Source organism: Bactrocera neohumeralis, chromosome 5 (genome assembly GCF_024586455.1).
Source record: "Bactrocera neohumeralis isolate Rockhampton chromosome 5, APGP_CSIRO_Bneo_wtdbg2-racon-allhic-juicebox.fasta_v2, whole genome shotgun sequence".
NCBI lineage: Eukaryota > Metazoa > Arthropoda > Insecta > Diptera > Tephritidae > Bactrocera > Bactrocera neohumeralis.
The window spans coordinates 19,691,831-19,704,235 of NC_065922.1; the positions used below are offsets into that span (position 1 = coordinate 19,691,831).

The following is a 12,405-nucleotide window of genomic DNA, read 5'->3' on the forward strand; positions in this document are numbered from 1 at the left end:
AATTCAAGTAAGTATTTTTTAAATTTTTTTAATTTTTTTTTAATTTTTTTCAAATAATTTTTGTAATTATATTTTTAATTTTCTATTTCTCACCACATAGATAGTACGATTAAATTGTTGTAAAATTTTTCTAAAAAAAGGTTTGAATTACAATGTAGTACTTAAACTGCAATAAATAGTTAATGTTGCCTAGTTATAGGCGCAATTTTTATATATAGGCGTTATTTTTTCCTTTTGTATTATAAACTGATCCAAAATTGTAGTTTAGAAGTATTATAATTGTTAAAACAGATTTAGTAAGAACTTTGTAACGAAAATACCCACAAAATTTGACTACAGCGCCTTAAAGTATGCAAAGGGAGTATAAAGTAAGTTTAGAGAGAATTACAATTACCTTAACTTAAATTTAAAGGGAGTTATAATAATATTTTCAATTCGAAATGTTGAAAATTAAATTTTGTCTCGAAAATTTTACCCAAAACTTTGCTACAGCGCCTTAAAGTATGCAAAGTGAGTATAAAGTAAGTTTAAAGAGAGTTAAAATTACCTTAACTCAAAGTTTAGAGAGCGTTAAAGTTATATTTCTCAATTAGAAATGTTGAAAATTATTAAAATAAAATTTCATCTCAAAAATGTTAACCAAAACTTTGCTACAGCGCCCTAAAGTATGCAATGTTAGAATCAAACTAACAAGAAAAGTTTAATTTTAATTGGAAATACTAAATTATACACCTAAATTTCATGTTATAACGTAATTTAATAAAAAATTTGTAATATTTGGATTTATTGTGAGCTTTTAGGTGCACTATAATGCTGTTTAATGATTATTTTAGTTGAATTTGTATATAATAAATTTAAAATCTGCATTAAACGTTTTAAGAGATATTAAAACTATTTACAATATTTGCAAAATTGAAAAGTCAATAAAATATAGCATATTTTTAGGTGTTTTCCAAACTTTTTTAAGAAATCACATTGTTTTTGGTGCTTTATTCATTTCTTTAAGAACCTGCATATTTCTAGGAGTTTGCATAATTTTAGGAGTTTTATTGCTTTTCTAACCTCACTTTGGAAAAATTTAGGGGTTATGAATTACAAATTCTAGCTTTGAGCGAAATTTATTTAAGTAAAATTGGCTAAATAAATAACAAGAGACATATAATATATACATATGTATAAAAGTTTTCGAATACGCGTTACGCTTTCAGACTAATTTTGGTTGTAAATTTTTTTAAATTAAAATATATATTAATATATTATATAACTAATCAAATTACACAAACACCGAATTGCAGTACAGTAAGTATGTTTGCTATATATTATAATTAATATTGAGTGTATAAACAATATGTGGGGCATGTGAGTCTCACTATGTGTGTACAAACTGAAGAACCAATGACGAAGTGTATGAGACAAACAAATTGCTGGTAGAGTTTGCAGATTATGCTGCCAATGCCGTTGACTACAAATAACTGTATATTAGCCTGATTATTATTTTACATTCAATTATTAATTTTGTTAACTTTTTTGTTGCACTACAACAAACGCAAATGAAAAATTAATGAAAGAATATGCAAGTGTAAACAAAACTAAAATAGTACGACATCAAAGACAACAACAAAAGAGCGCGCTTTAACAAAAATTCACAAAAAAATAGGATTAATTTAAATGTAACGGCATAATATTGCATTTTTCGCACAAAAAATGTGTGTGTGTGGTTCAAAGCAAAGTGTTGAGCAATAACAAAAAGAAAGAAAGGGCAGTCAACTGTGCACTGCAATCATGTAAAAACTGAGGAAATCATGTCAAATGAAGATCAAATGAAATAAGAAATGAAAGGTAAGAGACGCACAGCACAGCAATATGACGGAGTACAGCGCACGAATTCGCGTGAAATAATTGCAAAATATATATAGATAATGCCAATAGTTTCGTGAGAAACAATACAACTGCATATACGCACATAAAATAATCCAAACACACTCTAACGCACACGCACACACACACAAACACACTACGACGCACTTACCTTGTCGACGTTTTCACGCGTCTTGGCGGAGGTCTCCACGTAGGGCACCTGCCACTGTTGGGCTCGTGTCTGGCATTCGTTCAGCGGCACTTTGCGTTTGTCGCTCAAGTCGCATTTGTTGCCCACCAACAGGAACGGTATGCTTTCGTCATTTTTCACGCGCAAAATTTGTTCCCTGAAAATGGTGGAAATCGAAGGTTTAATAATCGTATTTAAATGTTTATCTAAATATATGTATATAATCTATTGATACACATGTTATGCAGATATATACATACTAAAGTCCGAAAGTCACCAATTTTTTATTATATTTTATATATTGTATCAGTGTACAGTATCAAAAAAGGATATTCGTGAAACATGGCGTATGAGTAACATTTTATGTACTTTTTAAAATTGTGCTACTAATTGAAGAAAGGTATTGAAGTGATAAAAAAAATATAAATGTGACTTAAAAAACGCACACAATGTTGATTATACCCTTCACTATATTTTGTAATAGTCGAGTCATCTCTCCCTTCGGAGTTGAAATTTGAGCAAGTTTAGCTAATTTCGGATCACCTCCAAACCAAAAAAAAAACATTTCGTTCTCAATATTTGTAAAACGAAGGAGATAGATACCTAGCTAGAAGATAGTAGCTCTACCGCCGCTATATGGCTAGCACCAGGGAGTAACGCCATTACTGTAAACAAAGGGAACAGGAAAGGTTTCGTTTGGACCAGATGCGACCTTTTCACAGTAATTAGCTGTTACTTGACGCCAAGCGACAGCTTACAAGAATTCCAAGAAAAGCTCGACAATAATGAGGAGACAGCCAGGTCTACAGAAGGTCAACTAATTATCGCCGGTGACCTAAATTCAAAAGCCGTGAAGTGGGGTATGCACCACACGGACTCGAGAGGAAAGCGCATAATCAGAACGCATGGCAGGCTCAAGATGACACTGGTAGCGATCATCAATACATTTATTACACGAACGACATCAGAACAAACGTTAACCAGCACAGGAGAAATATTGGAACACGAAAGTGGAACACTTCGAAACTAACCTCCGCAATAGAAAACCCATAATTGCAAAAAAAACTGTCGAGAACACAATGCTTAATATAACAAGAGCCTGTCAAAAATCAAACTAACTCAAAACTATGGAGGAATATTAACAAAAACACCTGGAAACTTGGGTATAAAATAGTAATGAAAAAACCTGACTTAACCGCTGCCAAAATGGATCAGATCGTAAACGCCTTCGTACACACGAAAAAAGGGCTAGTGATCCAGAACATAGTCTAAGATTTCCGCAAATCTCCCAGTTTACCTCGAAGACCGACCGGCACTACTATTGAATATATGTATATAATGGATGATATTTCAGCAGTAATTACAGCAAAAGGCACAGAAGAAACGCAAAGAAAGCTTAAACAAATCATGATACGAACGCAAGCATAGCTAGACTCACACAATCTCCTGCGCGATATAGAAAAAGCCGAGCTCCTACTGCTAACAAATAAACACATACGTCTCAAAATAAGTAGGCAAACGACAACAGATATTCTTAGGACACAAAAAGCAGTAAACTACCTAGGCGTAAGACTGGACCCCAGGCTAACCTTCTGGGTACAAATCCAGCACGCCGCAGGAAAGGCAGCGAAAATCGCCTCCCATCTCAGAAGACTAATGGCCAACATTGGAGGCCCCAGACAAGAACAGAGGAAGGTCCTAATGTCGACGATAATAAGCGCCCTAATATACACAACCCCGCTATTATCCGGTCACGGATACTTTAAAAAGTACCTCCACTGAATGGGAAAAGTCGAAGAACTGTCTTGCCTTTACAATGACGCGACAGAAGACGCCGCTGAACACACATTCTTTGAATGTCAAATATCTCATCGCACCACTGTAGAAGACCTATTTGACAGACCGCAGACAATTTAATTAGTGTCATGCTGGAGAGTGAAGCAAACTCAGGGATTCATTATCAAGATATTCTCAGCAGGGTACTCTCTGTGGCCGCAGGTGCGCAGGAATAAATCTCTCAATGAAAAAATGGAACGCCACCCTGAAGTAATGCAAATGCGGTCCCAGAGTGGGCGACGGTTCCTTTGAGGAAGAGTTTTTTAGTGATCTACAAATGGCTCATGATAATGCGGAAGGCAAATTCCACCCCCTCACCGGCAAAAAAAAAAATAAAAATAAAAAACTATCATCAACGAAATTAATAACTTTTTTTTATTTTATTAATTAGAAAAAATTACAAAATTACGATAATGCTCTTAAAGTTTAAATTCGTGTAAGCCACAATCAAAAATAGCCTTCACATCCCCATCGAGATCAGTAAATCTCTGGGGGAATTTCCAACGTGTTCAATGAAATACTTGTAGTTGGTTATTATACTTTTCAATCAAAATCTAGCAAATTCAGCGAGAATATATAATTTCAGTGCTGAATATTTATTCATATAAAAAAATGTTTCTTTATTTTCTATTTTTTTTTATATTAGTTAAATTTTTTATGAGTGCTTAATTTTTATTTTGTTTATGTATTTATTTTTTTAATTCTTTGCTTAATTTTCTTTGATAATTTTAGTTTTTTTTTTCCTAATTTCATTTTTAAATCTTTTTCTTAATTTTTTTAAATTGTATTTTTGATTTTTTCTTAATTTTTTTATGCTTGTGTAATTTTTTATGTGTATTTAATTAAATAATCATAAATATTTTTTAATTCTTTTCTTATTTTTTTTTTATTGTAACTTTTTTATTTCATTTACATTTTTTTATTAATTTCAATTTTTTTCTTAATTTTATTTTTAAATCTTTTTCATCATTTTTTTTAATTTATAATATTTTTTTATTTTAATTTATATTAATTATTATTTCATAATTTTTGTTTTATTTTTCCACATTTCATTTAATTTATTTTTTTACAAAATATGAATTTCCTTTCGATTCAATACAACGTGTTGGCAATTGTAATCGCTTAGTGGTAAAACTGACGCATTTAAAGCGAATTGAACACGAACGCGTAAAATCCGTCAAAAATTAAAAACTGAAGCAAATTGTCCAAATCAACATAAAACGCTAAAGTTTAAATAAACGAGCAAACACATATGTATTTATGTAAATATAGGTACCATATATATTTGTATGTATGTATGTATGTATATTGAACGCCTTTTTGTAATCAACCGCAATTTATTGAATACTGACTCATGCGAACAACACGCGATGAAAATTCTAATGAAACAACGATAAAGGCGCTACAAATGTACATATGTACATATGTATGTACATACATATGTTAGCATGTATGTAGGCACATACTCGCAAGTATTGACAGGTAATTGCTGTATTTTTCTTAGACTTAAATTTTCAAATTTTTTTCACAGCCAATTAAAGCTGCCATGTGAACACGGCCGACTGACGTACCAGCAATCAAGACCGCTATCTGTCAGATGGCAAATGGAAAAGCCGATTCTAAACAAAAACCGATCGACTGTGCGAATGTTAGTACGCCAGGCGTAAAAATAGAAGCAAAATAAAAATAATAAAAGCTTAGAAAAAAGGTCTCCACGACAGGCAACAGCAGGGGTTACCACCCAAAAGTACCGACGATTGTATATCAGTATACGACTGCAATCAGATGTGAATATCGCAGTGGCAAAAGTCTATGTATAATACATAAAAGTACACACATATAAAATATGTACATATGTACATATATATAAGTATGTTTATGTACAGATATATGTAGATATTTATAGTAGATCTGAACAAGTTTCTCAGGTAGTTCGCATGCGCGTCGGATGTGTGTTTAATTTATTGTTTGATTTTGCATGTGAGGCTTTTCGCTTTCGTTTATCGTTTTCCATTTAATTTTGCACATTTCGTTGCGTCTACAGAGCGCTGGAAAAGCGTGTGCAATTATGGTGTGATGTGTGCGTGTCAAATCACACGGCAAATGGAAATTTCAATGTGAATTTCATGCGTTAAATGTGTTTGGTGTTGGCATTCGCATTCGAGTCAGTTGCTGGTTGCCCATAAATCCACAAATACTCTTTGTTGCATTTGCTCACACACTCACACAAACACAAATTCGCACTCGGCTATTCGAACAACAATGTTTGCACAAATATTTAAATGGACCGGATCGAAGCGTGTGTTTTTCATGCGCCTTTTAACAGCATTCTCTGCTTGAATACAATATGGAATTAATAAATTGGAATTAATATTGCATTAGCCCAAATGGTTAGTACAAGGTGTCGACGTTATGAAAGTGCCGGAAATAGTGGGTGTTGATTTTAATTCAACTTAGAGAATTTAAAAATCATAAAGTATATTTTCGGTATGCCTTAGGCATAGACTTTGACTTAAACCATCTATTAATATATTTTTAATATCTAATATTTTTCAGTGTTGTTGTTGTTTGTATCTGAAATGACTAAAATTTCGAATTTTTCATAAGTGACTGACAAATAATGGTGTCAAGAGCTCACGGAGTTCCTTTCCAAATAAATATTTTTACTAATACTGAGTCTTAAAATACAGTTAAAAGATACCATAATATGTGCACAAATTTTTGGATCAATAAATTTAAAAGTTTTCTCAAAAAAATCGATCAATATCGTCTAATAATGCTCATTATTGGTGGCTGCGGCATTTTCTGCCTCATTTGCAAAAAATAAGGCCCGATGATGCCACAATCCACACCAAAACAGACAATTTTCGGGAATGCAATTGGGTCTCCTGAACTACACGAGGACTTATGGTGGACTTTTGTTTGTTGACCAAGCTTTTAAGGTCATTTCAGAAAATCGTTTTTTTTGTTTGCCTTATTAAATTCTACAATACCTCTAGAATATTGTCCTAAATTTTAAAATTGATCTGAGTAATAGTTTCGGAGATACAGCCTTGAGAACTGGTCCGCTCGAGTTTAGCTGCACTAAGTGCCCCGTCTTTAAACGTGTTTTTCTCGAAACTGTGTTTTGGAAGTCGGTTCACACGATTTCTCAAAAAGTTATCGACCGATTTAGATTTTGTGTATACGTTTTTAAAATAACATTATCTAGTTATTCAACGAAGGATTTTTTCTTGTTTCATTACAACTTATTTTTTGACCAATAAATGGCGAAAATTTGACCAAAAAATAAGATTTTTTGTTCAAAGGAAAATTTTAATATTTTTTATTTCCTTCGTTCAGAAACGAGATTTAGATATGTACTAACGAAATATGCTTAGTTTTTTAATTTTATATGAACCAGTAATAAGTTATGCTGTCCACGGCGAGAGCACTTTTTTGTGAAACACCCAGGGAAATGAGGTCTCAGCAGCTGAATTTTTAACATTTTTGTATCGAAATTTCAGGAGATATTGTTCAAATATGTACCTTTGATATAACATATTATATATTATTTTTTAAATATATATGATTGCTTACATTTAAAAAATCGTAAAAATACCTTTTTTTTTTGTACCTCTACCATCTAACCCCTTAAGCCAGAAATGAGCCTTATCTGTTTGTACATGATTTTTTGATGAAATTCGAAACTACAGTAGCCACCGGAAAACGCGAATTCGCGTAATAATTTTGGACAATTTCTAAGTGCTAAACCAAAGTGAAACATGATATGATGAAACGGCAAACCTTACTAAACACGCTGGCAGAATTTGACATAAATCTGTAAACAAACATGACCGTCACGAGCTGTCAAAATTACATTCCTATGAGTAGACGCGTTATTTGTAACTATTTAAAGCAATTAGGTGATAATGACTAATCGTTCATAAGGCAGGCATGCCTAAATTACAACAGTTATAAGCGATTATGGAATGACAGCATGTTTAAATCTAGAATATAGAATAGATAGAATCGAATAGATAAAGGCTTTTAACGTTGAAAAAAACTAACGAGCGATTATTGCGAACTTCATCATCTTGATGACTAATGATTTGGTACAGAGAATATGTTGGATTCAATAAGCAATAAGCAATTTGAAGTCCCATTCATATTATTTTGTTATCGTTTTCATTGATTTGAGACACAAATCTGTCGAATGTCAACTTGCATGTTACTCACATTACAAAAAGCTTTATCATGCCATAAAAATATTCATGAACGATGTGCTACCTCAAAGATATGTATATTCTTTTGATATCTTTTTAGTTTCAACTTTCTCGATCAACTTCATTTTTGAGTCATATATAATTATTTATGGGATGTTTTCATGTTTTCGTCTATTGTTGTTGTAGCCGCAGAATTCTGCCGACTAGACAGTTCTTGGCCGGTTAAAAATATCCGGGTCCTTTCAGGTTACGTAGGCCCAACTGTCGGCGGAACGGCAAACATTTCAATCATTGTCTTCAGTGGTCATATGAACTACGTGAAATTCTACAAACTATTTTCGAATATTTAACTTGCCTGACGGATTACACTTCCTAATGCAATTTTTTGTTGCTCTACTGACACAACATTTACCACAGATAATATTATTTTAGCAACACACGAAATATTTATTTAACTTTTTTCCAATTTCAAACACGTTCCTACCTAAGACTTTCGGGTTCGGTCATAAAACTAGTCTAAATACAAAGAAATTAGTTCATCTGGCTCTTTTCATTAAAAAAATTATAAAAACGTATTTTATTGGTTTGGAATTTCAAAAAATCTTTTTTTTTTTAATTTTTTAATATCAATCAAAAGTGTAGGAAATAGAACTTTTGTGAGAGCAGCCCGTTGGTCTAGGTCGGCTACTTCAATCTTTGTTCGTGTTTTTCTCGAAACATCGTTTTCAAAGTCACGGTGGTCACGATTTCTCACAAATTAGTGAAGCGATTTTATTGAAATTGTTCACAGTTCTTCCCAATAGGATAACCATGTGATCGATCGAAGGATTTTTGTTTTCTCAAGGCAATTTGTTATAAAAAATTAGACCCAAAATCATTGTTTTGTTTGCAACTTTGCCAAAAGGTCACTGTTTCCAAATCGCTCGATTAATCAGAGCCTGTGCTCATCTGGCTCAAACCACTCCAAGTGGACCATGAAAATTTCTTTAAAGCACCGATTTGGAAAATTAGCACATTATTAGATGAGGGATCAGACGCATACCTCGTGATCTAAATATTTCGTCAAAATTCAGTTTTTTATTAATGTTATTGAAGGTTGAATTTTAGAGCACGATCAAATTTTAAACATTTTCTTATAAAGTCCTGCAGATAAATCGATGAAATTTTCTGTACTCAAAGAAAAATGTTCGTACTATATTATCAAATTTTTTTCTGCCGCCAAAACCCATGTAATCCCATAAAAAAGTAATTAATGTCTACAAGTTTGACTAATACTAGAAAAAGCACAACTCATTCTCTAGTCCCCAAAAATACCCGGTTTTATAACCGATTGTTATATATCTCTACTACAACAGTTAGAACACCTCATTTTTTAACGTTAATGACATTATATAATACAATATAAATAAAGCGTATATCCTTTACTTAAAACTGAGGTCAGGCCTATTCTCACAAATGCGAATTAAAAGAAAAATAGCTGAATTAATAAAACTAATGGGCTCCAAAACATAAAAAACCAACCCCCAAAAAAGAAGTAGCATGAATGACAAGGGATTCCAGAAACAAATGTAAATTAAGCATATAAAACATAAACGAAAATGTATTTTATATGTATAACAACCATTTAAAGTTCCCCATAGATCCTTAAAAAATAAACAACAGTTACCTTTCCAACTTATTAGCCGCTTTATGCTTTTCCTTAGCAAAAATATTTGAAAATCCCAATGGGTTGACGAAATATTACCTGTTGGCACAGTCCAGCCCTTTGCTGTTTTTGTTGCTGTGGCAACGTTTGCCAGCAGCGGCCGAGGGTGGACATACGTCACGTGATTTGTTATGCACCCTCGCTTCGTGGCAGGTGAAACACGTCTAAAGGTAGACTAGGTTACATACACATAAGCGCAAATACATTTGCATACTGGCAAACGTGCTTTCTTGCGTCGGAGCGCAACGCACCTGCCGCCCATTACCACGGCCCAGGCACTTTAAAAACTGTTTATATGCGAAGTTTTGTAGTTCCGTCTGCAGGACGCGTCAAGTTGACGCCGCAGTGTGTAGTGGATCAATACGGCATGCACTTGAGCTTACATGTGTGCCGCGTGTTATGCGGAAGTCGAGCAAAATATTCGACGTGTTTACGTGACATGCCGACATTAAGGTCGTCGCCATCACGCAGACTATGCGCTGACGTACAAGGATTGGTGTCCTGGCGCTAGCTTTGCATTTTATGGCCTAATGGTTTGGATACATATTTCTATATACTATATATGTAATACAACTAACGGTTTTATGGCTTTTAAGGTGTGGCGTTTTTAGGTAACGGTATAAGCGCACTAATTGAGCACATTAGGGAGCTTAATGAGGTCAGATGTTAGACGTACTTGAAATTGTGTGTACATATGTAGGTAGGCAAATCATATTAGACGTAACTTTCCGTCCAATTAGTTACACAAGAACAATTATCCTCAATAGCGAAGATAAATAGCATATACGAGGACGCTCCGATAAGTACTAATCCTCACCATTCGATGGCATTACTATAGCAAGCTAAATTTACTATCTTATAAAACATTCAGGAATATGACTGATGTCAAAGTTTAAGCCAAATCGGACAAATAGTTTTTTCACCGCATGTGGCAACGTGCGAGTCCGGGAATTTTAGGAAGATTTAATAGGAGAAATATTGGTCAGTGTTTCTTGATTTGAGAAAAGAAACGGGCAGTGAAATCGAGAGTGCATAGACTATTCTCCTTTTTTGAGGACTGTCAAAAATATATTTAACGAGTTTCAACGTGGTCGGACGGGTTTTGATGAGCTACGGCCACGTGCTCTGAATATGGTTACCACGGTGGCTGACGTAAAAGTTCCCGATTTCATATTGCATGACCGCCGATTTAAGATGCGCGAGGTAGCTGACTGTCTAGGTCAAATCTTGCACGAAATATTTGGTAAGAGAAAGTTGGATGCCGCATTTGCTCACTCCGGACGACAAGCGCAATTGTGAAATCATTTTACAGCAGAGTTCAGCGAATTCCGAAGAAGTTTCTACGTCGGGTCGTGACCGCGACGGAGCAGAGATCAACCGATAAACAGCAGATACTAAGGAACAGTCGAAGCAGTAGGTTTCACTCGGCGAATCTACTCCGAAGAACGCGAATACTGACTGTCCAATCTTTCGGAAAAGTGACAACGGATTCTTGGATTCCCCAGACGTCGTTGAAAAGGGCAACTAAAAAGTCCTTCATCATTCCCGTTGTTGTTGTTGTAGCGGCAAAACTCTGCCGAGCTGACAGCCATTAGACGGATAAAAAATCCGGGTCCGTTCCGGTTACGTAGACCCTACCGTCGTGGGAACGGTCATCACTCCCGCTGTTGTTGTTGCTATAACGGGTACCTAATCCCCGTTTGGATGGCAAGGATTAGTTAAGATGTCGTCGACGTCATCCAACGATATGCCCAAGAAACGTACTGTTTCGACGGAGTCGGACCAAAGGGAGAGGCTGACTAGGGTTAGTGGGGAATACAAAGAGGTAGCCAGTGTCATGCGGAGACTCCTTGCACGCATGGCATATATTAGATACTATGTCGGGGTCTATTCTGGATAAGTACGAAGTATCCGGGACGAAGCTGCGCAAGTGTCACTCTCTCGTTTCTCGCGACAACTCGAGATATTCGTCTGCATTCACACATACACACAAAATGTTCAATTGTTTTGCTTGCTTTGCTGAAATGGAAATGTTTCGACTGCACTCACCTTTACCATTGAGAGTGAGTCGGTGAAGGTGTTGATGGATCTTCTGTGAATGGCGGTCAGTGCTTGACGGAAGTTAATTGCGTCCGAAGTCTGGTCAGCGTATTGTTTGATGTCGTCGAAGTAGTTGAGGAATGACGATTTCTGCGAAAACGCCCCAGCAGGAACTGCTGCCTCAATATGCAGGTGATGTCGTAGTTCGGAGCGCATTGTTCTGACAAGTCTGGAGCTTGCTCGGCTGCATTCCACTGCATCCAGGCGACCATTTTTTACATTACTTACATCAGTAAGTCCTAGTCCAATTCCCACAACAGCCGGTTCTAGGTATCGGAATTGACACAGATTTTATCCGGCCAAAGGCTGTTATTTCGGAGATCTAACACCCTTTGGCTCGGTAAGTCTTATAGTTCCCGCCCTGCTTTATGGTGTAGAGGCATGGACAATGACACTATCTGATGAGTCGGCGTTAGGAATATTTGACAGAAGAGATGGGCAACCCCATGCGATGTCGAATTGCAGAATATATGTACAGCCCCCACCGTCGCCGCGTCTAAATTGTTCGAACA

General features: G+C 35.1%; 1 protein-coding gene across 3 annotated transcripts in view; it reads right to left on the bottom strand.

The window, feature by feature from the left end:
- The window catches only part of LOC126759688 (ras-related protein Ral-a), a 53,369-nt gene that overhangs the window by 9,840 nt on the left and 31,124 nt on the right, over nt 1–12,405 (bottom strand). For all 3 annotated transcript variants that reach the window (XM_050474706.1, XM_050474705.1, XM_050474703.1), the window contains exon 4: nt 2,030–2,204. In XM_050474706.1, the coding sequence (XP_050330663.1) occupies nt 2,030–2,204 (175 nt within the window). The remainder of the gene's footprint in view (nt 1–2,029; nt 2,205–12,405) is intronic.